This window comes from Nicotiana sylvestris, chromosome 11, assembly GCF_000393655.2.
Source record: "Nicotiana sylvestris chromosome 11, ASM39365v2, whole genome shotgun sequence".
Classification (NCBI taxonomy): Eukaryota; Viridiplantae; Streptophyta; class Magnoliopsida; order Solanales; family Solanaceae; genus Nicotiana; species Nicotiana sylvestris.
This window is the reverse complement of record NC_091067.1, coordinates 78692413-78718897: the sequence shown is the minus strand read 5'-3', so window position 1 is coordinate 78718897 and position 26485 is coordinate 78692413. Positions and strand designations below refer to the sequence as shown.

Sequence of the window (26485 nt, the reverse complement as noted above, 5' to 3'; positions counted from 1 at the left end):
AATTTGCTTGCGCTCACCGTTGATTCGTGGCCACTAGTGTCTATTTCTCAGCTGTTGTTACTCTTAATTTCAAGGCCGGATTCATTTGTATTGGATACGAAATTAATCGAGGCTTCGCGCAATCAGGTTCAATATTTTTTTTATATCTGTTTGGTTATCGATTGGAAAAATGTGATAAGAGCTATGCTAATCCATCTATAAACATAGGCCTGCGATTAATTTCAGTTGAGTTTGGATTCGGAGTTAGCATTTGTTCTCAATTCGTGTTTGTAAATTGTATTTGATATGTCATTTTGTTGTTTGGAATCCTGTATTCACTGTTCTGATTTGCCTCGAGCATGTTCAGTTAACAAAAGCTAATTCGAATGTTCGTTTTCTATGTCTCGAATGCCTTTAGCTGTTTATGGTGTTGAAATATCTCTTGGGATTAAGTTTTCTCGAGTTGAAATGGACGATTTATCCGACTTTAGGATTTGTTTGAATAAGTCTGAACCAGCGATGCATTTCTCATGGCTTTCTGTTTGGTTCTATGATTTTCTAGTATGCGTGATTTCAAGCGCCAAGATATTTAGGCCACCTTCTGTTTGGTTTTCTGGCTGGTTTTCTGTTTGGTTCTCTGTTGGTTCTCATCGACGCCTAATCGTTCTGTTCTTTTCTTTGGGACATGCATAACAGTGTGTAGAGGAGTGTAGAGGGTTTGAACTAAGTTTGGGATATTTATTTGTCTGAAAGAATTCAAATCCCAACTGTGTTTGAAATTAATTAGGAAGCCTTTAAGATAGCCTAAAAATTGTTTAATGAAAAGGTGTATCTCACCTACTTAAGAAGTTGCTAGCACATGGTAGGATCAGTCTAGGGATTAATTTAATAAAAAGGGGATCAACAATATAAAGGACACCCTATTCAATACTTTTAAGAGTTGGAAAATAAGACAACTTGGGATGAACATTTCAAAAAGCTGAAATAATACAATTGTAAAGAAAAAGAGGAGCTGGAAAGGGAGAGAGGCTAGAAGTTTAAAAGGGAGAACACATAGACCTAAAGGGGGGGGGGGGGGGAAATCTGGAAAAAAAAACAAGTAACGGCGCAAAAGAAGGATCCGAACCCCATCTCCCTGAACCTAGCAACCAAAGATCCAAAAGAAATCAGCAGCTACCTGCGGAAAAAGAAAGGAAAACGAAAGTGAGAGACAAAAAATGAGCCAATAACCATTGGTTTCGATCTCACCTCCGTTCTTTTGTTGTTTATTTGCTGTTACGTGAAATTCGGATCTGACTGAGGTGTGGACTGTTGAAGCTCGAATTAGTGTTTGTTTGTTGCTCGTTTGTTGTTGTTCTGCTGCTTGAGCCTACTGGTTTTGGCTTCTTCTAGCACAAATCTGCCTGATTCAGCCTTTATTTGGCTATTTGAAGTTTGCTTTTCCAAGTTTCTAGGTACACTTCCTGAACTTGTACTATCTATTTAATGAAGGATTATTTTTTTTCAATGAATCTCAACTCGTTATTGCTCTGAATAATTGTTCCATGGATCTGGAAATTGATTTCTTACATGTTCAACAGCTGCTTATATTTTAATCTTCTATTTCGTATCCCATTTTCTGCTGTAGTTTTTGTATAAGCATTTTCCCCTTATGAATTTTATCACTATGGTATTACATTGTTTTAGTTTTATCAAAGTCTTGGATTCACAACTTGGATGGTTAGGCGTGTATTTGGAAGATAATAATGGATAAAAGGTTTCATCTTTTTACTGCAGTGTTAGAATTTTAGGTTGTAAGTTAATTTTTTTTTGGTTTAGCCTTGAATTTGGAATCGTTTTGGGTTTAACTTTGTTTTCTTTCCAATAGTGATTGAGCAAAAAATGTCTTCTGAAACCTTTAATTGGGTTAAATTCGTTATGAATGGTTTATGGTAAGAAAACGGAGAAAAGTAGATGGTAGTTGCAGTTCTTGGTTTTTAAGTATTTGTTGTTTCTTTGGAGTACCAAATAGCGTAATTTCAACTGTCGATAAAGTATTCGTTGTTTATGAATTTATCAATTATAAAGTTAGAGTCAAACTATTCTGTTGTGTCACTTAGCCAGCTTTCTTAATTTATTATAAAATATTTCATGTAAGACAACAGATTACAGTGTTAGTATACCGCAACAAACCCGGTTTAGTCCCGCAAGTGAGGTTTGGGGAGGGTCGAGTGTACGCAGACCTTACCCCTACCTTTAAAAAGGCAGATTGCATAGTAGAAAGAAATAATTTGTGAACTTTCGCAGTTTGTTTTAGGCGCATAATTTAAAATAATTTCCTTAAACTCGGGTGTGCATTTATGTGACCCAAATTCAAATCTCAGCAACGTTGGATAAAATGTGTCATGGACCGCGGGTGCATTTATGTGACGTAGTCCAAGATGTGTTTTAGATGACGTTGAAATCTTCCTCAAGATAATTAAAAGCAGTTTTTAAAGTTAAAATGCACATAGGTTTAAAAGTGTTTTAAAATCAGATAATTAGGTCAAAAATAACAGTTGAGCGACCGTGCTAGAACCACGGAACTCGGGAATGCCTAACACCTTTTCCCGAGTTAACAGAATTCCTTACCCGGATTTCTGTGTTCGCGGACTGTAAAACAGAGTCAATCTTTTCCTCGATTCGGGATTTGAACCGGTGACTTGGGACACCATAAATTATCCCAAGTGGCGACTCTAAATTTTTAATAATAAATGAATCCCGTTTAGATTGTCACTTTAAGTTGGAAAAAACTCCCTTATACCCTTTCCGGGGTGTAGAAAAAAAGGAGGTGTGACACTCAATTGTTTTATATAAACATTTTCAATATTCACTTAACTTATATTGTAGCATGTCGAAAATCAACAATTTCATAACAATAGAAATGCAACCCAAAAATGATAGCCTACCGCGTGTGCCAGGAACTAGTGTCACAAGTACTAGGGTAACTAGTAGAATATACAAAATACCACTATCCTACTGCCTGAAATAGAGTAGATAGTACATAATTAGCTACAAAAGAAGAGAACTCCGGTATGCTGCAGAATGGCTCAGAATGGGCAGTTCACCGTGGGATTTCGATCAGGAATCTGGAACGTGCGCCGGAGGGGTGACTAGATGCACCTGCCTCAGATCCTGTACAGTTAAGTACAGAAGCGTAGTATGAGTACATATCTAATATGTACCCAGCAAGTATCCAGTTTAACCTCTAAGAAGTAGTGACGAGGGGTCGACTTGACACTTACTAAGGTCAATATCAACAATAATATATATGACTTACACTAAGCATGATTAGTATTAATATAATAACTATATCACAATTTAGGAGGACACGATATATCAAATTCAGTCATGTCACATAATAATTTGCACTTCAAGCATTTAAACAGAGTAAATCATGGAGTTATTCCACATAAATATTATGCGCACATTATGCTGAGGTCGTACGACTTGGTCCAACATAATAATAATTGTGCACTGCCAGAGGGTCGAATGGCTCAAACCATAGATGCCTCTATTTCTACCGATGTGATCGGCCCGATCCACAAATATCAATTATTATAAAGGAGGCACATAAATGTACATTTATAGTCAAATAAATTCATGCAAGTTCTCTAGTAAGTGCATATGGTCATTTATATTTATTTTCATTCCCTAACATGTCTTAAGTGATCTCATTAGCAAGTACGAATATAAGCATTTGCAAGTATGGCATGATACGAGCCCTAAACTACCCGGACAATTAGCATAATAGTAGCTACGCACAGACTCTCGTCATCACATACGTACGTAGCCCCAACAGACAATGACATACATTTATTAGATTCACCTAGGGTTTATTTCCCTCTTACGAGGTTAGAGAGGAAACTCACCTTGCTCCAAAGCTTGCTTCGAAATATCAAGAATGTGCTCAAACTCTCAATTTGGAGCCGAACGATCCAAACTAATTAAACAGGGTAAGAACTAGTCAATACAAGCTCAAGAGTTCATATTCTAATTATTAAAGTAATTTCCCAACCCTAAATACAAGTTTCCTAAAATCCATCCCTGGGCCCACGTGCCCGGATTCCGGAAATCTTTGAGGAAAGTTGTTACTCATAACCTAAGGATAAAAAATATATGATTTTTACTTTATTCCATAACAAATTTCGTGGTAAAATCTTGTTATATCAAAACCTTAAGTTTTACTCTAATCCCATAATTTTTACAAATTTTTGTGTATTAATCTATCCATAAACTAAGTATTTGAACTCACATTAAGTAGAAGTAACTTACCTTACAAGTGCTAGGTTGAAATCCCTCTTTGGAAGCTCCCAAATTGCCCAAATAATGAATGAAATATGTCAAAAATGGCACATTCCCGTATTAAATGAAGGCACTGCCTTCAGAGACTTCCGCACCTGCGGTTAGGGGACCGCATCTGCGGTCTTGCTTCTGCGAGGGAACATCCGCATCTGCGGAGTTGGGCTGGGATGGCTGGGACCGCTTCTGCGGTCTAGGGGCCGCTCCTGCGATTCCGCTTCTGCGGAAGAGGAGCCGCATCTGCAGTTCCTGGGCTCCTCCCCTTGGTCGCACCTATGAAGACTCGACCGCTTTTGCGGTCTCGCACCCGCGGCTGACCAACCGCAAGTGCGGTTATGATAGATACCAGGAGCTTCAGCTCCTTCAAAAACTTTCCAACTTAACTCGAGCCTCGTCCGATTAATGCTCGGGGGCCCCGAGCCCCGCCCGAACATACCGACAAGTTTGAAATCATAAAACAGACCCGCTAGAACCCTCGGAATGCCCGAAACAACGCTAAATCTAAGAATCACACCCTAAAACTAATTGATCCAAACCTAAGAACTTCAAGTTCTTCAATTTACATCCAATGTGATAAAACACATTTATACTACTCGGATTGACACCAAATTTTACGTGCAAGTCTTAATTGACAATACGGAACTATTCCCAGTCTCGGAACTCCGTTTGGAGTTTGATAACATAAAAACCCGCTCCAAACCAAATATTTAAGAACTTCAAAATCCTTAAGGAATCAACTTTCACTAATAGGCGCCAAGACGCTCGAGGGTCATCCAAAACTCGATCCGGACATATGCCCAAGTCTGAAATCATCATACAAACCTGTTGGAACCTTCAAATCCAGATTCCGAGGTCGTTTACTCAAAACATTGACCAAAGTCAAACTTAGCCTTTTAAGCCAACCTTAAGCAACCGAGTGTTCCGATTTCAACCCAAACTCTTCCAAATACGGAACAAACCATTCCCGCAAGTCATAAATCAGTAAAGCAAGTACGGGAAGTCTTATCTAGGGGAACAGGGTTCTAAAAATCAAAACGACCAGTCGGGTCGTTAAATTCTCCACCTCTTAAACAAACGTTCATCCTCGAACGGGTTTAGATTCATAACTGAAGTGCCAAATAAGAATGGATATCTGCTCCGCATGTCCTCCTCGGTCTCCCAGGTCGCCTCCTTGACTGGTTGGCCCCTCCACTAGACCTTTACTGTAGAAATCCTCTTGGATCTCATCTAGCGATCCTGCCTATCAATAATGGAAATTGGCTCCTCCTTATAACCCAATCTCTCATCCAGCTGAATAATACTGAAGTCTAACACATAGAACAAGTCAGCGTGATACTTCCGCAGCATAGATATGTGAAAAACTGGATGAACTCCCGATAAGTTGGGAGGTAAAGAAAACTCATAAGCAACCTCCCCAAATCGCCTCAACACCTCAAATGGGCCAATAAACCTTGGGCTCAACTTGCCCTTCTTCCCGAATCTCATAATACCCTTCATCGGTGAGACTTTCAAGAGAACCTTCTCGCCGACCATGAATGATACATCGGACGCCTTCTGATCCGTGTAACTCTGGACTGAGCTATGTAGAGCCTTTCCTGAATCAACTTTACTTTTTCTAAGGAATCTTTCACCAAATCTGTACCATAAAACTTAGCCTCATCGGGCTCAAACCACCCGATAGGAGAACGACATCGCCGGCCGTATAAAGCCTCAAATGGAGCCATCTCGATGTTGGACTGATAATTGTTGTTGTAAGCAACTCGGCCAAAAGCAAGAACTGATCCCGCTGTCCTCCAAAGTCAATCACACATGCTCTAAGCATGTCCTCCAAAATCTGATCTGTCCGTTTCGACTCTCTGTCGGTCTGAGGATGGAATGTTGTGCTGAGCTCCAAAAAGGTCCCCAACTCACTCTAAACAACTCTCCAGAAATGTGACGTGAACTGAGGGCCTCAATCTAATATGATGGAAACGGGCACACCGTGCATTTGAACTATCTCCCGAACGTAGATCTGTGCCAACCTCTCTGAAGTATAAGTAGTCACCATTGGAATAAAGTGTGCCGACTTGGTCAACCTGTCGATAATGACCTAAACCACATCAAACTTCTGCAATGTCTGCAACAACCCGACTACGAAGTCTATGGTAATGTGCTACCACTTCCACTCAGGTATAGGCATCTCCTGCAGTAGGCCACCTGGCCTCTGGTGCTTATATTAACCTGTTGACAATTCAAACACTAAGCCACATACTCAACTATGTCTTTCTTCATCCGCTGCCACCAATAATGTTGTCTTCGGTCACGATACATCTTTGTAGCATCTGGATGGATGGAATACCGTGAACTGTGTGCCTCCTCTAGAATCCTCTTCTTCAAGCTATCAACATTAGGAATACATAGACGACCTTGGAGTCATAGAACACCATCCTCACCAATAGAAACCTGCCAACCATGTAGTCGCTGAGCACTGTCTCTTTGAGAACTGCCAAATGTGGATTATCAACTTGTCGAGCGTTGATCTGCCCCAAAAGTGAAGACTGAGCAACAACACACGCAAGGACTCGATAGGGCTCTAAAATGTATAACCTCACAAGTCTGTTAGCCAAGGACTAAATGTCCAAAGCTAGTGGCCTCTCCTCCGCTGAAATGAATGCCAATCTACCCATACTCTCTGCTTTCCTACTCAAGGCATTTGCGACCATATTTTCCTTGCCCAGATGATAAAGAATGGCGATGTCATATTCCTTTAGTAACTCAAGCCATCTACGCTACCTCAAATTAAGATTCCTCTACTTGAACAAATGTTGCAAGCTGCGATGATCAGTGTAAACCTCACAGGACACCCCATACAGATAATGCCTCCATATCTTAAGAGCATGAACAATCGCTGCTAACTCCAGGTCGTGTACCGGGTAGTTATTCTCATGAATCTTCAACTGACCTGAAGCATATGCAATAACTCGCCCATCCTACATCAACACACTTCCCAAGCCGACGCATGAAGCATCACAATATACCGTATATATCCCCGAACCAGAAGGCAACACAAGAACCGGTGCTATAGTCAAAGCTATCTTGAGCTTCTGAAAGCTCATCTCGCAATCATCAGACATACAGAAAGGAGCACCCTTCTAGGTCAATCTAGTCAGATGTGCTGCAATATATGAAAAACCCTACATGAATCGACGATAACAACCTGCTATCCCTAGGAAACTCCTGATCTCGGTCGCTAAAGTACGACGTGGCCAACTCTAAACGGCCTCAATCTTCTTGCGATCCACATTAATACCCTCTCCTGACACAATATGCCCCAAGAATGCCACTAACTCTAGCCAAAACTCACACTTGGAGAACTTAGCATATAGCTTCTGCTCTCGCAAAGTTTGAAGCGCTACTCTCAAATATTGCTTATGCTCTCCCAGGATACGTGAGTATATCAAGATGTCTTCAATGAAGATGCTATCAAAGGATCAATATAAGGTCTGAACACCCTATTCATCAAGTCCATAAACACAACTGGGGCATTAGTCAAGCCAAAAGACATCACCAGAAACTCATAATGACCATATCTAGTACGGAAAGCAGTCTTCGGAACATCTGAGTTCTGAATCTTCAACTGATGGTACCCTGATCTCATGTCGATCTTAGAGAACACCCTAGCACCCTACAACTGGTCGAACAAATCATCAATGCACAGTAACGTGTACTTGTTTTAATGGTACGCTTGTTCAACTGGCGGTAATCAATGCATATCCATATGGTCCCATCCTTCTTCTTTACAAACAACACTGGTGCACCCCAAGGTGACACACATGGTCTAACAAACCCTTTTGCTAACAACTCCTCAAGCTGCTCCTTCAACTCTTTCGGAGCCATACAGTACGGTGGAATAGATATAGGTTGGGTACCTAGAATAAAATCAATGCAGAAATCAATATCACAATCTGGTGGCATGCCAGGAAGTTCAGAAGGAAATACATCGACGAACTCCCGGACTACTGGTATTGAATCAATCGCTGGAGACTCTGTGGTGGTGTCCCGAACATAGGCTAGACAAGCCAAACAACCCTTCTCGACCATATGTCGAGCCTTCAGAAAAGAGATCACCCGACTAGATGTACTAACTGAGGAACCCTTCCACTCCAACCTTGGCAACTCTAGCATTGCTAAAATAATAGTTTGGGCATGGCAAGCCAGAACGATGTGGTATGGGGATAACCAATCCATGCCTAGGATGACCTCAATGTTGGTCATATAAAGTAACAAGAGATCTGCTCTAGTCTCGAAATCACAGAATGTGACCACACAGGATCGATAGATCTGATCCACAACCATAGAATCGCCCACAAGAGTGGATACATGAACGGGAGTACCCAGGGACTCACGAGGAATATCCAGGAAATGAGCAAACAGAGATGACACATATGAATAGGTAGACCCTGGATCAAATAGTACTGAAGCATCCCTACCGTATATGGAAATAATACTTGTGATAACGACATCTGAGGCTAATGCATCTAGTCTGGCCGAAAAGGAATAGAATCTGGCTAGAGCGCCGGCTGGCTGGCCTCCACCTAACTGAGTAGTAGTTGGCTGACCTATCCCTGTCTAGCCTCCACCTCTAGGATGGCCCCTACTAGTCTGTCCCTCACCTCTAGGCGGCTGGGCAACCGGTGCTATAATCATGGGCTGTTGACTCTGCTGTACTGACTTGCTCTGAAGCTTGGGGTTGTATCTCCACATATGACCAAGGTCTCCGCACTCAAAATAACCCCATGGTGCAGCAATCTGCTGCCCTGATGTCTGACCCTGATGGCATGTAGACCCACTGGAAGAAGCCTGAATAGCTGGTAGATGGTATGAACTCTCCGGCATAACGCTAAAATAGAACCTAGAAGAACCCTGGGGACCTGAATACCCACTGGAGGAACCCTGAATAGCTGGCGGGCTGTAAGAACACTCTAGAATGGCGCTGAAATAGGGGCATGCTGGAGCACCTCGAGGAGGTGGTGGTGGTGCTGAATATGGGGGCCTGCTAGGCTGGCCCCTCCCAAACTGACCCCTGCCCCTAGCCGAGGCACCTCTGAACTCTCCGTAGAATCTAGCCCTCTTGTCCTGCTACATCTTCTCCCTACCTCTCAAGCGGTAGCCCTCAATCCTCCGAGCAATATCTACCATTAGCTGATAAGGAATCCCCATCTCCACCTTTCAGGCCATGTAGGCCCTAATTCCAGAATGAAACCCTGCAACGAACCTCTGCACCCTCTCTGCGTCAGTAGGAAGTATCATCAGTGCATGGCGGGATAACTTAGAAAACCTTTCCTCATAGTCGGTCACTAACATCTAACCCTACTCAAGCTACTCAAACTGATACCGCAGCTCTTCCCTCTCAGAGGGTGGAATATACCTATCCAGGAATAACTGTGTGAACTGACCCCAAGTGATGGGGGGAGAACCTGCTAGCCTGCCAAGAACATAAGACTGCCACCATCTACAAGCCCTGCCCTCCAGCTGGAAAGTAGTGAAATCAACCCCATGCGACTCCAATATCCTCATGTTGTATAGTCTGTCCCTGCACCTATCAATGAAATACTGGGCCTCCTCATAACGCTCACCCCCGAAGATAAGAGGGTGTATCCTAGTCCATCTATCCAATAACTTTTGCGGATCGCCATCCGCAACATGTATGGGCTCGTGTACCACTGCAGCAACTAGCTGAGCCCCTTCCATGGGTAGTGCACCCGGAGTCTGATACACTGCAGCTATATGACAAGGAGCTTGAGTAGTAAGGGTCTGTGTTCCCCATCCCGCCTGGTATGTAGTTGGATCTGTTGGAAATAAACCAGCCTGAGTTATGGTGTCCATGAACTGCAACATACTGCCCATGACGTCCTGGAAACCCGGTGCTGTCATGAAGTCCGCCGGGGTAGGCTTAACTGCGGGCACCTCACCCTACTTCTTAATGATAGGATCCCCGCAGGATCCGCCGGTGATGCTACTGGAACAGCTCTAGGATGCCCTCATCCCCTACCTCGGGCTGGTGCCCTCCCCCGGCATCTGCCTTGGCCTCTAGCAATGGGGGGAACATCTCATCCCGGATTTGGAAAATTAGTCATGCGTGTCCTCACCATCTATGAGAGAATAGAAGAAGGAAATTAGTATACCATCCACTACATGATGGGAGATGAATAAAGAGTAGTTTCCTAACACCTTATAGCCTCTCGAAGATAAATACAGACGTCTCTTTACTGATCCGCAAGACTCTATTAGGTTTTCCCATGACTTGTAAGACCTACGTAAACCTAGTGCACTGATACCATGTTGTCACAACCCAAATTTCACTATAGGACGTGATGGCGCCCAACACCGTTGTCAGGCAAGACAATCCTAATTAACTAGTGAGTTCTCAATTGTTTTATTTAAACATTTTCAATATTCACTTAATTATATTTTAGTAGCTCGAAAATCAACAATTTCATAACAATAGAAATGCAACCCAAAAATGACAATCTACAGCGTGTGCCAGGAACTAGTGTCACAAGTACTAGGGCAACTAGTAGAATATACAAAATACCACTATCCAACTGTCTGAAATAGGATAGACAATACATAATTAGCTACAAAAGAAGAGAACTCCGATATGGTGCAGAACGGCTCAAAAGGGGCATCTTACCATGGGATCTCGATCAGGAATCAGGAACACGCGCCGGAGGGGTGACTGTAATGACCCGGCAAGTCGATTCATGAGTTATCGCTCCGTTTTTCCCATTTCTGCTTCTTATTGACTTGTTCAGTGGTATTTTTATGCTATCAGGTTGGTTGGCTCTAGTTCGGAGAGATTTTGGTAAGATTTGAGATACTTAGTTTCTTTTGTGTAAGCTTAAGTTGGAAAAGTCAACTGGATGTTTGGCTTATGTGATAAAGGGCTTGTATGTGGGTTCCAATGGTTTGGATATCTTCGGGAGATGATTTGGGACTTAGGAGTGTGATCGGAATGTGTTTTGGAGGTCCGGAGTAGATTTAGGCTTGAATTGGCGAGATTGAAATTTTGGCATTTTTCGGTTGGTAGGTGAGATTTTGATATAGGGGTTGGAATGGAATTCCGGAAGTTTCAGTAGGTCTGTTGTGTCATTTGGGATGTGTTTGCAAAATTTTAGGTCATTCGGACGTGGTTTGATAGACTTTTTGATCGAAAGCAGAATTTGGAAGATTTTGGAAATCTTAGGCTTGAATCCGATGCAAATTTGATGTTTTGATGTTGTTTTGAGCATGCCAAAGGTTAGAACAATTTTGAGTGATGTTATGGGATAGGTTGGCATGTTTGTTTGGGGTCCCAAGGGCCTCGGGTGAGTTTCGGGTGGTTAAACGGATTGTTTCAAGTTGGGAAAAATTGCAGATATCTGCTGTGAGTGTTGCAGACCGTTGGCCTTTGCGTTTGCGAGTAGGACCTCGCGTTCGCGAAGGGTTAGGATGAGAGACTGTAGATTTGGCCTTAGCGTTCATGATGGAGGTCCCACATTCGCGAAGGGTTGGAGTCAGGAAGCTACGCGTTCGCGAGAGGGAAGCCACGTTCGCAATGGGTTGCGAAGCTGAGTCTTCGCGTTCATGAGAGGGGAGCCGCATTCGCGAAGAAGGAAAAATAGTCAACTCAAATTTGTGCTTCGCGAACGCGAGGCATTGACCGCGTTCACGATGAAGGATTTTTAAGTGTTGGACGGAATGTTTAAAAGACACATTTCTGCGATTTTGGGTCTAAATTCCTCCATTTTTGGGAGATTTTGAAGCTTTTTGAAGGGAGGGAGTCAAGGGGGAACACTTGGAGGTAAGATTTATGGACTTAATACTCAATCCAAATGTGATTCATACCTAATTAATCATGGAATTTGTAGAATTTAAGCCTAAATATTGAAGAACTAGGGCTTGTAATTGGAGATCTAGAATTTGGGATTTGAGGGGCCGTTTGTCGTTGGATTTTGGTGCTTTTGATATGAATGAACTCGGGGAGTGATAATGAGTCTATTGATATAATTTTTATTGGATTCCGAGACGTGGGCACGGGGTTGAGTTTGGCCAATTTCGGGACTTGTATTGTAATTTGATTTCTTTCGAGTGGGCTTTGTCCCCTTAGCATATTTTGATAGTTTTGCACTAATTTTGGTTAGATTTGGAGCATCTGGAGGCTGATTCGAGAGGCAAGGGCATCGCGAGCTAGAGTTTGGACCGGTAAGAGGTGAATAATGATTGTAAATGTTGTCATGAGGGTATGAAACCCCGGATTTCACATCGTTGTGTTATATTGAGGTGACGCCCACGCTAGACGACGAGTGTGGAGTTGTACACTGTTGGGGATTGTGACTTAGTCCGTCCTGAATGACTGTTTTACTGCGTATTTGATTGAAAACTGTTTGCTATCATTATGTTTTGGGTTAAACGCCATATTTGGGCCTCCTACCAACTATTTTGGATCCTTAGGGGATTTTTACTACTATTCCTCACTATTTTGACTTTATACTTGTACTCAGTCATGCTATATTCTACTGTTTTTATAACTCAGCCATGTTTACTCTGTTTTGACATCTTAAATGATATTTTGAGCTGAGCATCATATTTTTACTTTGCCCGAGTGGCTTTCAGAGATTTACGACTGAGCAGGGTCTAGGGCCTGTGTTGTGAGGTTATTATGGGATCGAGCTGCGCACCACAACAGTATTGAGCTGATTCATGATTATGAGGCCGAGGGCCTGAGCTGTAGGCCACAAGGTGGCTTGATATGAGGCCGAGAGCCCATTGATTATGCCACGAGATGGCTTGATATTTCGCTTGGACCGTAAGGGGCCATCCCGGAGTTTGTACACTCCCAGTGAGTGCGGGTACCCAGTGTGAGATGTGATAGAGCTCGAGGGGCTAATGTTGTTCCATGTTATTGCCCGAGGGGCTGATACGAGTGATTGTGAGATAGCCCGAGGGACTGATTCTGTTGGTACTTTTCCCGAGGGGCTGGTTTTATGCATTTATACTTTTCTAACTGCTTTTCATTCACTCGTTTAACTACTAAAAAATGATTTAAAGAAGTTTATACTGAACTAAGGTATTTTTATAATATTTCACTATTTTATTGCTTTGTAAAGGTTTTACACTGCCTCTTTGTAGCATTTTGCTGTGTTTTACGTGTTTTCTTATCGCTCAGCCTTCATTTATTTTTATTACTCACTGAGTTGACGTACTCACATTACTCCCTGCACCATGTGTGCAGATTCAGGAGCTTCAGGCCCTACTAGTGAGGGTTGATTGATTTCAGCAGACTTTGTTGAGTTCACTAGGTAGCTGTTCGGTGTTCGCAACCCAGTGCTTCTCCTTCCTATCTTTATTTTTATTTGTACTGGATTTTGTAGTAGACTATGTAGACTTTTCCTACTCTTAGACTTATGTTAGATGTTCATAACTGGTGACACCCCGATGTCGGACTGTGTTTATTTTCCGCGAATTGTGCTATTTCACTGTTATTTTGGGATTCAATCATGTTAATGCCTTAAATTGAATTATTATAACTGTTTAACTTGATTGGGAGTTTGTGTCAGCTGGCCTTGTTTCACGATAGACGCCATCACAACTAGGTCTGAGTTTAGGGTCGTGACAAGTTGGTATCAGAGCCTTGGCTACATAGGTCTCATGAGTCATGAGCAGGTTTAGTAGAGTCTTGCAAATCGGTATGGAGACGTATGTATTTATCCTCGAGAAGAAACGGGGGTTGTACATCCTAATCAGATGATCAAGGGTGAAGGGCACCTCCCCGATCATGTTCACGTAATACCTGATCATGTAAACAACACGCCAAAATGAAAGATGAATTTGGCCAAGGGTCACTTGGCATTGTTGGCAGAAGTAGAGAATCACTGGGTCGATCGGGGGCAAAGATGGCCTCACCGGCCCTAGAGTAAACAGATAAGCGTACACATTAAGAAAACCTATTTTGTATGTGTCGCACCTCCTTTATCCGCGCCCGCGAGGGTGCGTGGGAGTTTTCTCCAATTGAAGGACAGTCGAAACGGGATTTGTTTGTTTGTTTCAGAGTCGCCACTTGGGAATTTTAAGGCGTCCCAAGTCACCAATTTTAATCCCTGAATCGAGGAGAATATGACTCTGTTTATTATTCTGCGAACCAGAAATCCGGATAAGGAATTCTGTTAACCCGGGAGAAGGTGTTAGGCATTCCCGAGTTCCGTGGTTCTAGCACGGTCGCTCAACTGTTATATTTGGCTTGATTATTTTGATTTGTTAAATACATTTTTATTGCATGATTTTATTGTTACCGCTTCTATTTAGATTTAAAGACCCTTCTTTGAATCGAATCACGCGTACGTATATTCGTGTTATAAATTATATTTTTAACGTGAAAATCGTGTCACGCGTACGTATACACAATATAATAATTATTATTTATTTTTTTTCGAAATTTTTTTATTATAAAAAAAAAGACTTAAGTTCGAAATTGTGCTAAAAATAAAATTAAGAACGTTCGTCGCTCTTGTATAATTAAATATTGAACCGCACATCTCGAGTTATATGAAATTAATATTGATATTCTCCGAAGAGCCCCCTTTTTATTAAATGTTCGTTCGAAGTTGCGCGAACGCATAATCCGAATTGCTTTTAGAAATATAATCAGGTTACGCGAACGCATCCCTAATCACGCAAAAGATTCTTAATAGTAGTATAGATTTTCCATAAATGTTTATTGCATCCATCTATTTTTAAATGTAAGAATCATGGAGAATTACCGATTGGGATGCCACCAAATTTCTTGACAAAGAATTCAAAATTTATTAGGCGTTGCTACAAGTCTTATTTTACGCGTATGAATTATATACCTCAAAACTATTCAAATTTTAAAGAATTAATGATATGAAAAAGAAACAAACAACATGTAACTAAAAATACTACCATTTTTATCGTGGATACAACATTAACATATCCAAAAATCGAATCGCATATAAAACTGGAAAAAGAATTAATTTGATAAACAAATTAATAGTTTCTGAAGAATTTTTATTGTTATATTTAATGCGAATTCTATTTCTACATATCCTTGACATAAAATGTTGCAATTCGTGCTTGTAAATCCCATATCCTTCTCATATACTTGTTTTTAGTCCAAAGTTATAATTGTTTGGTTAATTTGTTTACAAAGATTGAGTTTGAGATAAATAAACCAATTCTTATTCTCTGCCTATGCGACTATTTGCAAACACTTAACTCTATATTTTGTAAAAAAAATCATTGACATTATTTCATATATTAAAAGAAATGAGTTGATCGCGTTCCTAAAATAACTAAGCCATTAGTTATTAAGAAAGAGAACTAATCTACTAATTGATTTAATACTATATTAACCAACTAAAACAAAACTGAAATTTAAACTAATAAAATTTAAATGAGTAGAAGACATCCTTATAATTCCAAACTTCATTTACTTGCCATGTTGAAGCTCTTCACAATATGAGTTTAAAAGATATGTACCTGATATTGGAAGCAAAAGAAAATGAAGATGAAAATCAGCAACAGTAATAACAGTGCAACAGCAACAACTGCCCAGCAACAGTAACAAACCGGTAACAGACCGGTGGAGTAGTAATCCCAAAAACAAAAGCTTTAAGCTTTAAATGAAACAACAACCATTAATACTAATTTCAAACAAAGAAAGAAAGCAGTAGATTTTTTAGCTTTTATTTTTATTTTGAAAGCTTAAATATTTTTTCGGAATTTTTCTCTCTTCTATTCTCTGTCCGTTTTTTCTCTCTATCTGTGTGTGTATTTTTTCTCGTCTGTATGTGTTCTCTCTCTGTATTTTTGTTCTTTTGTTCAAGACTTCATATATATAATCCCATCCCATAAATCTTTTAATCAATTAAATCAATACTTTTTCTCTACCCAACCCATTATCTTTCCACTCATCCCCATTACATTAAATAAACATATCACACCACCCCATTTCATTTTGTCCCCCATGCTTCATTTAAAATAATGCAAGATTCCCCCTTTAATTTAAATCTTGTCCCCCCTTTATATTAAATAATCATATCACAACCCACCCCATTTCATTTTGTCCCTCATGCTTCAAATAAACAATTACAAAATGTACAATTCCTAAACTACCCCCTCCGACCTTACTGAAATTACCATTCTACCCCCGATGCAATGCAATTTACCAAATTACCCCTCTGCTCTAAACAATCAATTAATCATAACTCAACCAAAATATAGTCAAGATGACCAATTCTTCAACAATATTCAACAACAATTTACATGAACATGATGAACAATACAAACTCCAAATTAATGGAAATAAATCAACCATATCGGGAACCAATCCTGGTTAATTTAGATCATCAATGGATGAACAAAGATACAACAATACCAACAACAATATGCATGATTCAAATTAAATCAACAAATCACAAACAAACATAAACTCACATTAAATCACTGGATTTAAACATGAACTTCAAACCAAGACGAACATGAATTAAATCTATCTTTAAGCAACAAAACATGACAGATTCAATGATTCAAACAACATTACTAATTTCCGGAAAATACATAACAACATGAGACAAATTGAAGAGATAATTAATTAAATTCCAATTTGAATCTAACAAACATTAAACTAACAAATATTCACTTAAACAACAATACAAACATGAAATAAACATGAAAAATAACTAATTAATCTTTCATTTGGAATCTGAAAAATTAATTTAACAAACAACACATGAACATGAACTAAAAATTAATTCAAACGATAAACAAAACAAACCTTTGCCGATTTTAGATTCGAAAATATCAAAATGAAATGCGGACAAAATAAAATTCAAAAATCTACTAACCGGAGATGAACGACGAACAAACGACTAAACCAACAACGAATTTGACGAGCCTCGACCAAAGCTCGAACCAACGATGACGAACGCGATTACGAAGTAACTGAAGAAACAGGACAGTAGCAAAATCTGGACGATGAAGCAGTAGCAAACGGGATGACGAAGGAGGCAGAAGCAGCTAATGACGATGCTGCCATGGCCAGCGAATTCAACTACCAGAAACGCGAGCAGCAGTAGTTCGGAGACTGAAGCAGTTGTTCGTGTGTTTGGCTAGCGACGGAGTAAGCAGCGACGAGCCGCATCCATGGAATCCATGGTGTTTCAGAAACAAGGGCAGCAGCGAGAGACAAAAGCAGTAGCGCGAGCTTGGAGTAGCCATGGACGCTCGTCGCAGCTGGACATGGGCAGCAGCATGACACAGTGGCGTCGACTTGTTCGGCTTAAGGACATCGAAGGAGAAGGATGCAGCAACCTGAGCAGCTGGTCGACGATGAGCTTGGCCATGGAAGCGACTGGGTGTAACAGTGGAAGGAGGCGACGGAACAGTAGGGTCGACGGGCCAAGCGACTGGGTGTAACAATGGTGTTTGGCGGTGGTCGATGCGTGGGTGCCGGACTGGACGAAGGGAGCTGGTTTGGGCAGCCATGGATGGGGTGTTTTTTGGAGTTTGGAGGAGATGAAAGTAAGGAAGGGGGCGGATGTTTAGTTTAGGGTTTTTTGTTTTTGTTATTTTTGTTTTGTTTTGTAAAATGTAAGACAAAGGGGTTTGGGTCTTTTGGGTTATGGACTGGGTCGACCCAGTTCGAAATGGACTGGGTCGTAGGGAAGATTGGGCCGTTTTTTGGGCCTGTGGCTTGAAATTGAAGAAGAGGCCCAATTCCGACTTTCTTTATATTTTCGCTCTTTTTTCTTCTTTTATTTCTCTAAAACTAAATTATAAAAATACTTAAACTATTATTAAGAACTAAATTAAGTTATAAAGGCGCAAATTAACTCCCAATAACAATTAACGCACAATTAAGTATTAATTAAGCATAAAATTGTATATTTGGACATTAAATGCTAAAAATGCAAACGATGCCTATTTTTGTAATTTTTAATTTTTGTAAAACAATTTTAATTACTAACAATTGTAGAATTAAATCCTACATGCAAAATGCGACATATTTTTGTATTTTTTATTAATTTAGCGAATAAACACGCACAGACAAATACAAATAATTCTTCAAAATATCACAAAATTGCACACCAAAGAAAAATCATTTTATTTTTTGAATTTTTTGGGAGTAATTCTCATATAGGGCAAAAATCACGTGCTTACAGTATGTCGTAATATCCTCCTCCCAAGAAGGGATCCCCACAAGCACCTCATCCCCCCAGCAACAATCAGCTTTCACTCTTCCGATGTTTGTTATCAAGCTAATATACTGAGTCATGGGCTCACTGCGCCCCGGCTTCGAAGAAGGCCTCTCGACCTTGAAATCAAAAGCCATCGCGAAAGATCCTGGAATGCATTCTTCAGCACGAGGAGGCATTGTCGCTTCACCTTGAGGTAAAAGAGAAGAGGATGAGGCCATATTCTTCTGGGAAACAGAGGCGGAAGTTTTTGCCATTGCTGGAAAATTCCAGGAGAGAAAGGGGAGTCGCGTTCCTAGGAAAGAAAAGGGTAAAATAAGAAGGAACCTTTTCTGGGTTTCGGAAATGTAATGAATTGGTAAGAACAAGGAAGGGAGTATTTATAGAAGCCCCGCATGCGCATTGAAGGAGGCCAAGGGGCAGCTAACTGTCATGATCAATGTGGAGGCCTTCGAGGGTTGTATGTGCACCGTCTTTTGGCACCTTATGACTGCCGTCATCGCAAGAATAACGGAGGGGACAAAGGTTCAAGGTCATTTCTCATTACTTTCACTCTAAGAAATGCGGAGACTATCTGTGTACGGTGAAATCGGAGGGTCCAATTCCTCATTATCAAGGCACCTCAAAAGATCATCTCGAAGCCTCGAGGCTTCAAGGCTACGGTCAAATTTCCCCTTCGAGGTTCATCGATGCCCGACCTTTGAATAATGCCGACCACATATATGGTAGGAGTAGGGAGTTCCCAAGGTACACGGCTAGGACTGACAGAGCCTAGTGGACTACCCTAGCCCTGGGTCAGGGTGTCATCTAGATGTCCCATCCCTTTATCTTTATAATTAATGTATTTTGTACTATGTTGGGATTCCCCTCCTATATAAAGGGGATTTTTGTCATCTTGTAAAGGCATGTTGCTTCAGTTGCTCCCCAAGAAACATACAAGAAATTCTCTTTGCTCTCTAAGATGTTCTTCGATATTATTGTTCCCATTTATCGTTGCTTTCATTTATTATCTTCGTTATTGTTCTTAATTTATTGCTTATCATTGGCCATAAAGAGACTTTATTGATTTTGTCATAACTGTTAGCCATACTTCGACAATCCTCGACAGCTCCCAGCTGAGCTCCGGAATCGACCTCGAGGCCCTGAATCGACAAGCTTGAGGCCCCAATAATTAGCCTATCGGTTTGATTATCACCCTATCCTTAATTCTCATTTCGTTTCTAAGTCTCATATACATAGCATCAACTACTTAACAACTAGCATAAAAATAGATCACGTATTTTTAGAGTCCCATAATCAAATTTAATTTTTATTACCATTTTTACGGTAAACACACATAGCTTTCCATCATCTTAAGAGAATGACTTATATCCCAGACAGGTTTGCTCTAACCGAAAATGTTATAGGATGAGTCAACTTGACTGAGGATCAGGTTCAATGGATGTTCGAATGGTTCCCTACTGACGAGTTCATCATCAAATATAGGGATGTTCTACACTTGGTACTGATTGGGTTGAGGGGCATATACCCTTATGCTCCCATCAGAGTTATGAGAGGCAGGCAGAAAGCAGGTCATACCGCAAGTTGCTAAAATGAGTCACTGCAGGGTAGATTTTAAGGATAGCGACGTCCCATACAATGTGAAGCTCAGCACATGTGGCATTTGAAAATTGTCGTGGAAAAGGATACCATCGAGCCAGATCGATATCATGCTGGTCATGTGTACTTTTACCCATCATGGTTAGAGGATAACAAAGCAAGAATATTCGAGCCAAGGGTTGGTACAGGAAATAAAGTCATATTGCCGAGGCACAAGTGAAGTACAACAAATTGCGCAAAAGAGTTCACGAGTCCGAGGTCGAGCACATGGAGCGACACAAGACCGATATGGAACTAATTAATGAGCACATGGAGTGACACAAGACCGAATGGAACTAATTAATGAATGGAGGGAGATGGCTGTTAAATCAAGCGAAATGTTGGAATATCTGGAGTATAGTTTAATAGAATTGGAAGGAAAGATGAGGAAGAGAGTCACCGATTGCCAGAATACCGAAGGAAATGAAGGAGGACATCTAGCAAGATCATACCTATTGTTGAACCTGTGCGAACTCGAGAATCTGATCGACGAAGCCAAAAACATCCAGCCTGGAGAAGGTCCTTCTGGGACCAAGTAGATTTGGTTTATTTGCTTTTTCAAATGTAATAAGGCCAAGTGCCATCAGCGACTTATCTTATTTAGTGTCATTTTAGATTTATCTATTTTTACATTAATGAAATGAGGCAATTATTGGCACGGAAATTCTCCAATTCTATTTGTCACTAGGCCTACCTCAGGCACAATGAGGCTCCCAAATTAGGACATAGATTTACATTCCTGCAATATGTGTTTAAATACTGCAAACATTTTCAGAATCCTTACTAACTTGTTTATCTTTTGTTTTTCTTTATTTTTATTATTCACATCCCCTAAGGTTGGTTCGCACATACTAGCATCATCAGCATATCACATCAGATCTAGAGGTCCTCCACCTCCTCCTTCGTCGAGTAATCCGAAAAGCAGAGGAAAAGCTAAGATGGATGATTTGAGTGGTATCCGAAAAGAAAATGCTGAGAATATTGAAACTTCAATCGGAGTACTCTGGCCTAGAATGATTTGGTCCTACGATTGGAGCAGAAAATACTAGAGTTACAAGGGGAACTTGAGCATGTCCGCAACTTGGAAAATTTCTCCCTCACCCTAAACGTCCCAGACATTAACCAACAAAATGCTCAAAACCCAGCACCTCCTCAAAATAAGCCAAACCAACGTCCACAAAATCCTCCCCTACCCCATTAATATGCCACACCACCTTAAAATCCCAATCCTCTACCGGTACCAAATCCTCCACAACACCATCATCAACAACCCAATACCCACAAACCACTACCTATCACACTCCTCAGAACACACCACAACCTATTCCTGATCCTCAAAACTTGACCAATGACCACCACTACACCCAATTCCCTGGCACCCACCAAAATAACCCCATATACGTGGAAACCCTACCTCACTCCACTCAACCAATCTCCTATACACCAGAATCCGCTAAGAAGGACCTGCTCATCAAGAACATGGTCGAGGAACTCAAGAAGTTGACAAGTCGAGTTCAGGGTGTTGAAGGAGGTAAAGGGATAAAAGGTCTGAACTATGAGGATTTATGCATACAACCATATGTGGAACTGTCTGAGGGTTACAAACCTCCAAAGTTTAAAATGTTTGACGAAAAAGGTGATCCCAAGGTTCCTTTAAGAACTTATTGTGACAAGCTCGTGGGGGTCGGAAAGGATGAAAGGATTCGAATGAAGCTCTTCATGAGAAGTCTTACCGAAGATGCCCTATCCTGGTACATAAGCTAGAATCCTAAGAAATGGGCCAATTGGGTGAGCATGGCATCAGACTTTATGGACCGGTTCAGGTTCAATACAGAGAATGCACCAGATGTCTTCTATATCCAGAACCTAAAGAAGAAGCCAACTGAGACTTTTCGCGAGTATGGTACTCGGTGGAGGTCAGAAGCAGCCAAGGTCAAACCAGCATTAAACGAGGAATGGATAAACAAGTTCTTTGTCTGGGCACATGACCCACAATATTATGAAAGGTTGATGGTTATTGAGAATCATAAGTTCTCTGATATCATCAAATTCGGAGAAAGGATTGAAGAGGGAATTAAAAGCGGGATGATGACAAATTTTGAGGCACTGCAAGCCACGAACAAAGCATTGCAATCAAGTGGCATATCAAAGAAGAAAGAAGTAGCGGTAGTAATGGTGGCCCAAGGCCCAAAATTTCCACTCACATACCAAACACCCCCACCTACATACCAACCCTCACCTCCCAGATATTCTCAACCCACCACTGCCTATCACACTTATAACACCCAGCCAACCTACTATCATTCACCTCCAACTCATCCAAATTACCAGAAACCCCAACCTAATTTTGATCGCAAACCACTCAGAAAATACACCACCATTGCTGAACCGATCGACCAGATGTACGAAAGGTTGAAGGCTGCTGGTTATGTCACCCCTATTCCCGTTGTGGCAATGGAGAACTCATCTCAATGGGTCAACCCGAATAAAACCTATGCATATCATTCTAATATGAAAGGGCACACTATTGACGAGTGCCGGATATTGAAAGATAAGATCCAGACATTAATTGATAACAAGGTCATGCAGGCGAAGGAAGCTGCACCCAACGTCCGCAACAATCCTCTTCCATATCATAGGGGTGAAGGGATCAATGTGATAGAAACTGATGAGGAGTGGGATACAGATGGATCAATTAGACTTATCAAAGAGGGCGACGATCCTAAGAAGCCCATAGTCACGCTCAATCCTATTATGGTCCAGGTATATCCGCCAATTGAGGTTGAGGTAACCGCATTGGTTCTATTTGAGTTAGAAATAACATCACCCATAGCCACACCTATTCCATTTGAGGTAGAAGTGGACACACCCTTCACAGTGACAGTAGTAACCACGCTTCCTTTCAAGTCCAATGCCATACCTTGGGATTACGTCGCCGAAGCTAGGCGAAAGGGAAAAGCAAAGATGGAAGAATCTAGTGCCACACAGGGAATGACCAGAACTGGAAGGATCTATACACCTGAAAATTTGGGAGGATCAAGCAAGGAGGCTGCTACCAAACAACCTGTCATTGAAACTGGACCAGACAATCTTTGGAGGAAAGTACAGGCGAGGGAATACTCTGTCATCAATCATTTAAACAAGACCCCCGCCCAGATATCCATCTTGTCGCTATTGCAAAATTCGGAGGTACATAAAAATGCTCTGATAAAGGTGTTGAATGAAGTTTGTGTGCCCAACAACATCACCAGTGGAGAGATGGCCAACATGGTAGGGCAAGTACTGGAAAGTCACAAGATCACCTTCTATAAGGATGAACTACCGCCTGAAGGGTTAAGTCACAACAGGGCACTACATATCATGGTACAGTTCGAAGACAAATTCATTGCCAGGGTCCTAATAGATAGGGGTTCAAGCCTCAACATTTGTCCATTGACTACTCTGAAAAGATTGGGCAAAGATTTCCATGAGATACGGGCAGGAAGCATGAACGTGAAAGCGTTTGATGGGTCTCAAAGGTCCACGATTGGGGAGATTAACCTTTGCCTGCAGATGGGACCAACTTGGTTCGATGTTGAGTTCCAAGTACTAGACATATCAGCTATATACAATCTTCTATTGGGTCGACCTTGGATGCATGCTGCTGGGGCCGTGGCTTCCACGCTACACCAGGACGTGAAGTTTGAATGGAACCATCAGAAGGTAATCATTCACGGAGATGGAAGTAACCCTATTTACACCAGTCAAACTATCCCGGTCATCGAGAATAGAAGGTTGGGTGGAGAAACTTATCACCACATTGAACATGTCAACGCAATTTAGAAGGACAAGTGGTGGAGTAAAAAAATAGAAAGCATACTGGCATGGTCTGGGTATGAATCCGGCAAAGGGCTTGGGAAGAAACTCCAGGGCATTACCAAACCGATACAGTTAAAACATGGTACAACTTTCGGGCTGAGATATCCATACACTTGGCAAGAATATGATGATTGGTCGCCTCCATGGCATGGTCCTTATTACCCTCTTGAGCAGCCGGTACTACACCTAAGTCAGACTTTTCACCAGGCCGATACAATATGGGGATCTGCAGAGGAAGAAGCTTTGGTTGGGTTGAGAAACTTGTTCCTAGAAGACGAGAATATGGATTGCAATGTGATAATTGAGGAGGATGAGGAAGAAGGCCTCACCATTCAGATTGTGGAGAAGGGAGCCGTTCTCAAGAATTAGACTGCCACACCATCCCGGACCCGTCGAGTCCCTGGGTAGCTTGGCAATTAGCCTAATTTGTTTTATAGTCACGCTAGGCATTTAAAATATTTTCAGTAATTTTATTTTAAAGACGCATTTTGTTTCGAAATAATTGCTCGAGTCATCAAGCCGTACCTGTTTTGGATATTTTCAAATTTAATTAACGCACTACTATTTAGTATTCATTATTATCTTTCACATTTTTTTCTACAAAGTTATTATTACTTTTCCTGATGAACCAATGACTGTGACATGTAATGAGGCAACGCAACATATGGATAGTGACTCAGAAGAAGAAGATGAAATACGTGAGGAAATTGTCAGAGAAGTTGAGAACTTTGAGAACAAACCTAAGTCCTACCTGGACGAAACCGAAGCAATTAATTTGGGAGATGTCGAAACCGTCAAGGAGACTCGCATAAGCATTCACTTATCACCGTTAGAGATGGAAGAGTGCATTCGTTTCCTAAAGGAATATGAGGATATCTTTGCATGGTCATATGATGACATGACTGGTCTGAGCACATCCATAGTGGCTCATAAGTTGCCTACCAATCTAATGTGTCCGCCGGTGAAGCAAAAACTCAGAAAGTTCAAACAAGATATGAGCCTAAAAATCAAGGAAGAAGTCACTAAGCAAATCAAAGCCAAAGTCCTCAGGGTAGTTGAGTACCCAACCTGGTTAGCCAACACTGTACCGGTTCTGAAGAAAGATGGGAAAGTCAGGGTGTGTGTTGACTATCGGGATTTAAACAAAGCAAGTCCCAAGGACGATTTACCACTACTAAATATACACGTCTTGATCGACAATTGCGCCAAGCATGAACTCCAATCCTTTGTAGATTGCTTCGCGGGTTATCACCAAATCTGGTTGGACGAAGATGATGCAGAGAAAATAGCTTTTATTACACCGTGGGGAGTGTATTGCTACAAGATGATGTCATTCGGTCTAAAGAATGTTGGGGCTACTTACATAAGAGCTATGAAAACCATCTTTCATGATATGATACACCAGGAAATAGACGTGTATGTTAATGACGTCATCATCAAATCCAAGAGGGCCGCAGATCACATAGCAGACTTGAGAAAGTTCTTTGACAGGCTTAGGAGGTACAGTCTAAAATTGAACCCCGCAAAATGTATATTCGGGGTTCCCGCAGGAAAGCTGTTGGGATTCATCATCAGCCGCCGAGGAATCGAGTTGGACTCATCCAAAGTTAAGGCTATCCAAGAATCACCACCACCAAAGAGCAAAAAGGACGTGATGAGCTTTCTAGGACGCCTCAACTACATCATCCGCTTCATAGCACAGTCTACGGTAATAGGTGAACCCATATTCAAAATGTTGAGGAAAAATGCTGAAACCAGTTGGATCGAGGATTGTCAGAAGGTTTTTGACAAAATCAAGGAATACTTGTCTATACCACCAGTCCTAGTCCCGCCAGAACCTAGGAGACCTTTACTACTCTATCTGTCCTATTAGATGGAGCTTTCGGATGTGTTTTGGGACAACATGATGAGACAGGAATAAAGGAGAAAGTCATATACTACTTGAGTAATAAGTTCACACCTTATGAAGCACAATACTCTCTGCTCAAACGCACTTGCTGTGCTTTGACCTGGACAACTCAAAAATTGAGGCATTACTTCTCTGCCTATACCACATACCTTATATCCAGGATGGACCCTCTGAAGTATATCTTTCAGAAACCCATGCCAACCGGGAAGTTAGCCAAGTGGCAGATATTGTTAAGTAAGTTCGATATCATTTATGTAACTCAGAAGGCAGTCAAAGGACAAGCATTGGTAGACCATCTGCTGAAAATCCTGTAGGAGGAGAATACGAGCCATTGAAAATGTATTTTCCTGATGAAGAAGTATCATTCGTCGGAGAGGACATTACTGAAGCCTACGACGGTTGGAGAATGTTCTTTGATAGGGCTACAAACTTCAAAAGAGTGGGTATTGAAGCAGTTTTGGTGTCAGAAATAGTTCAACATTACCCGGTATCGACAAAGCTTAGGTTTTCGTGCACTAACAATATGGCATAATACGAGGCTTGCATC

The 26485-nt window shown here is 41.3% G+C and overlaps 1 protein-coding gene and 1 long non-coding RNA gene across 2 annotated transcripts; both read left to right on the top strand.

Annotated features, from left to right (window-relative positions):
- The first annotated feature begins 924 nt into the window (after nt 1–924).
- Nucleotides 925–13876, top strand: LOC138882360 (uncharacterized). The gene is made up of 2 exons (XR_011403950.1): nt 925–1433; nt 13553–13876. It is a non-coding gene; the product is annotated as an uncharacterized lncRNA (long non-coding RNA).
- Nucleotides 13877–21650: 7774 nt separating this feature from the next.
- LOC138881208 (uncharacterized) lies at nt 21651–24398 on the top strand. The gene is made up of 5 exons (XM_070161417.1): nt 21651–21818; nt 22035–22331; nt 22503–23534; nt 23724–23873; nt 23994–24398. The coding sequence occupies exons 1-5, from the start codon at nt 21651–21653 to the stop codon at nt 24396–24398; spliced, it is 2052 nt and encodes a 683-aa protein (XP_070017518.1).
- Nucleotides 24399–26485: the final 2087 nt, after the last annotated feature.

Coding starts and splice junctions, on each gene's coding strand:
- LOC138881208 (XM_070161417.1), top strand. CDS start 21,651: ATGGTCGAGGAACTCAAGAAGTTGACAAGTCGAGTTCAGGGTGTTGAA. Junction 22,332..22,502: donor GCATATCAAAGAAGAAAGAA/GTAGCGGTAGTA, acceptor CCAAATTACCAG/AAACCCCAACCTAATTTTGA. Junction 23,874..23,993: donor TTGAATGGAACCATCAGAAG/GTAATCATTCAC, acceptor AACGCAATTTAG/AAGGACAAGTGGTGGAGTAA.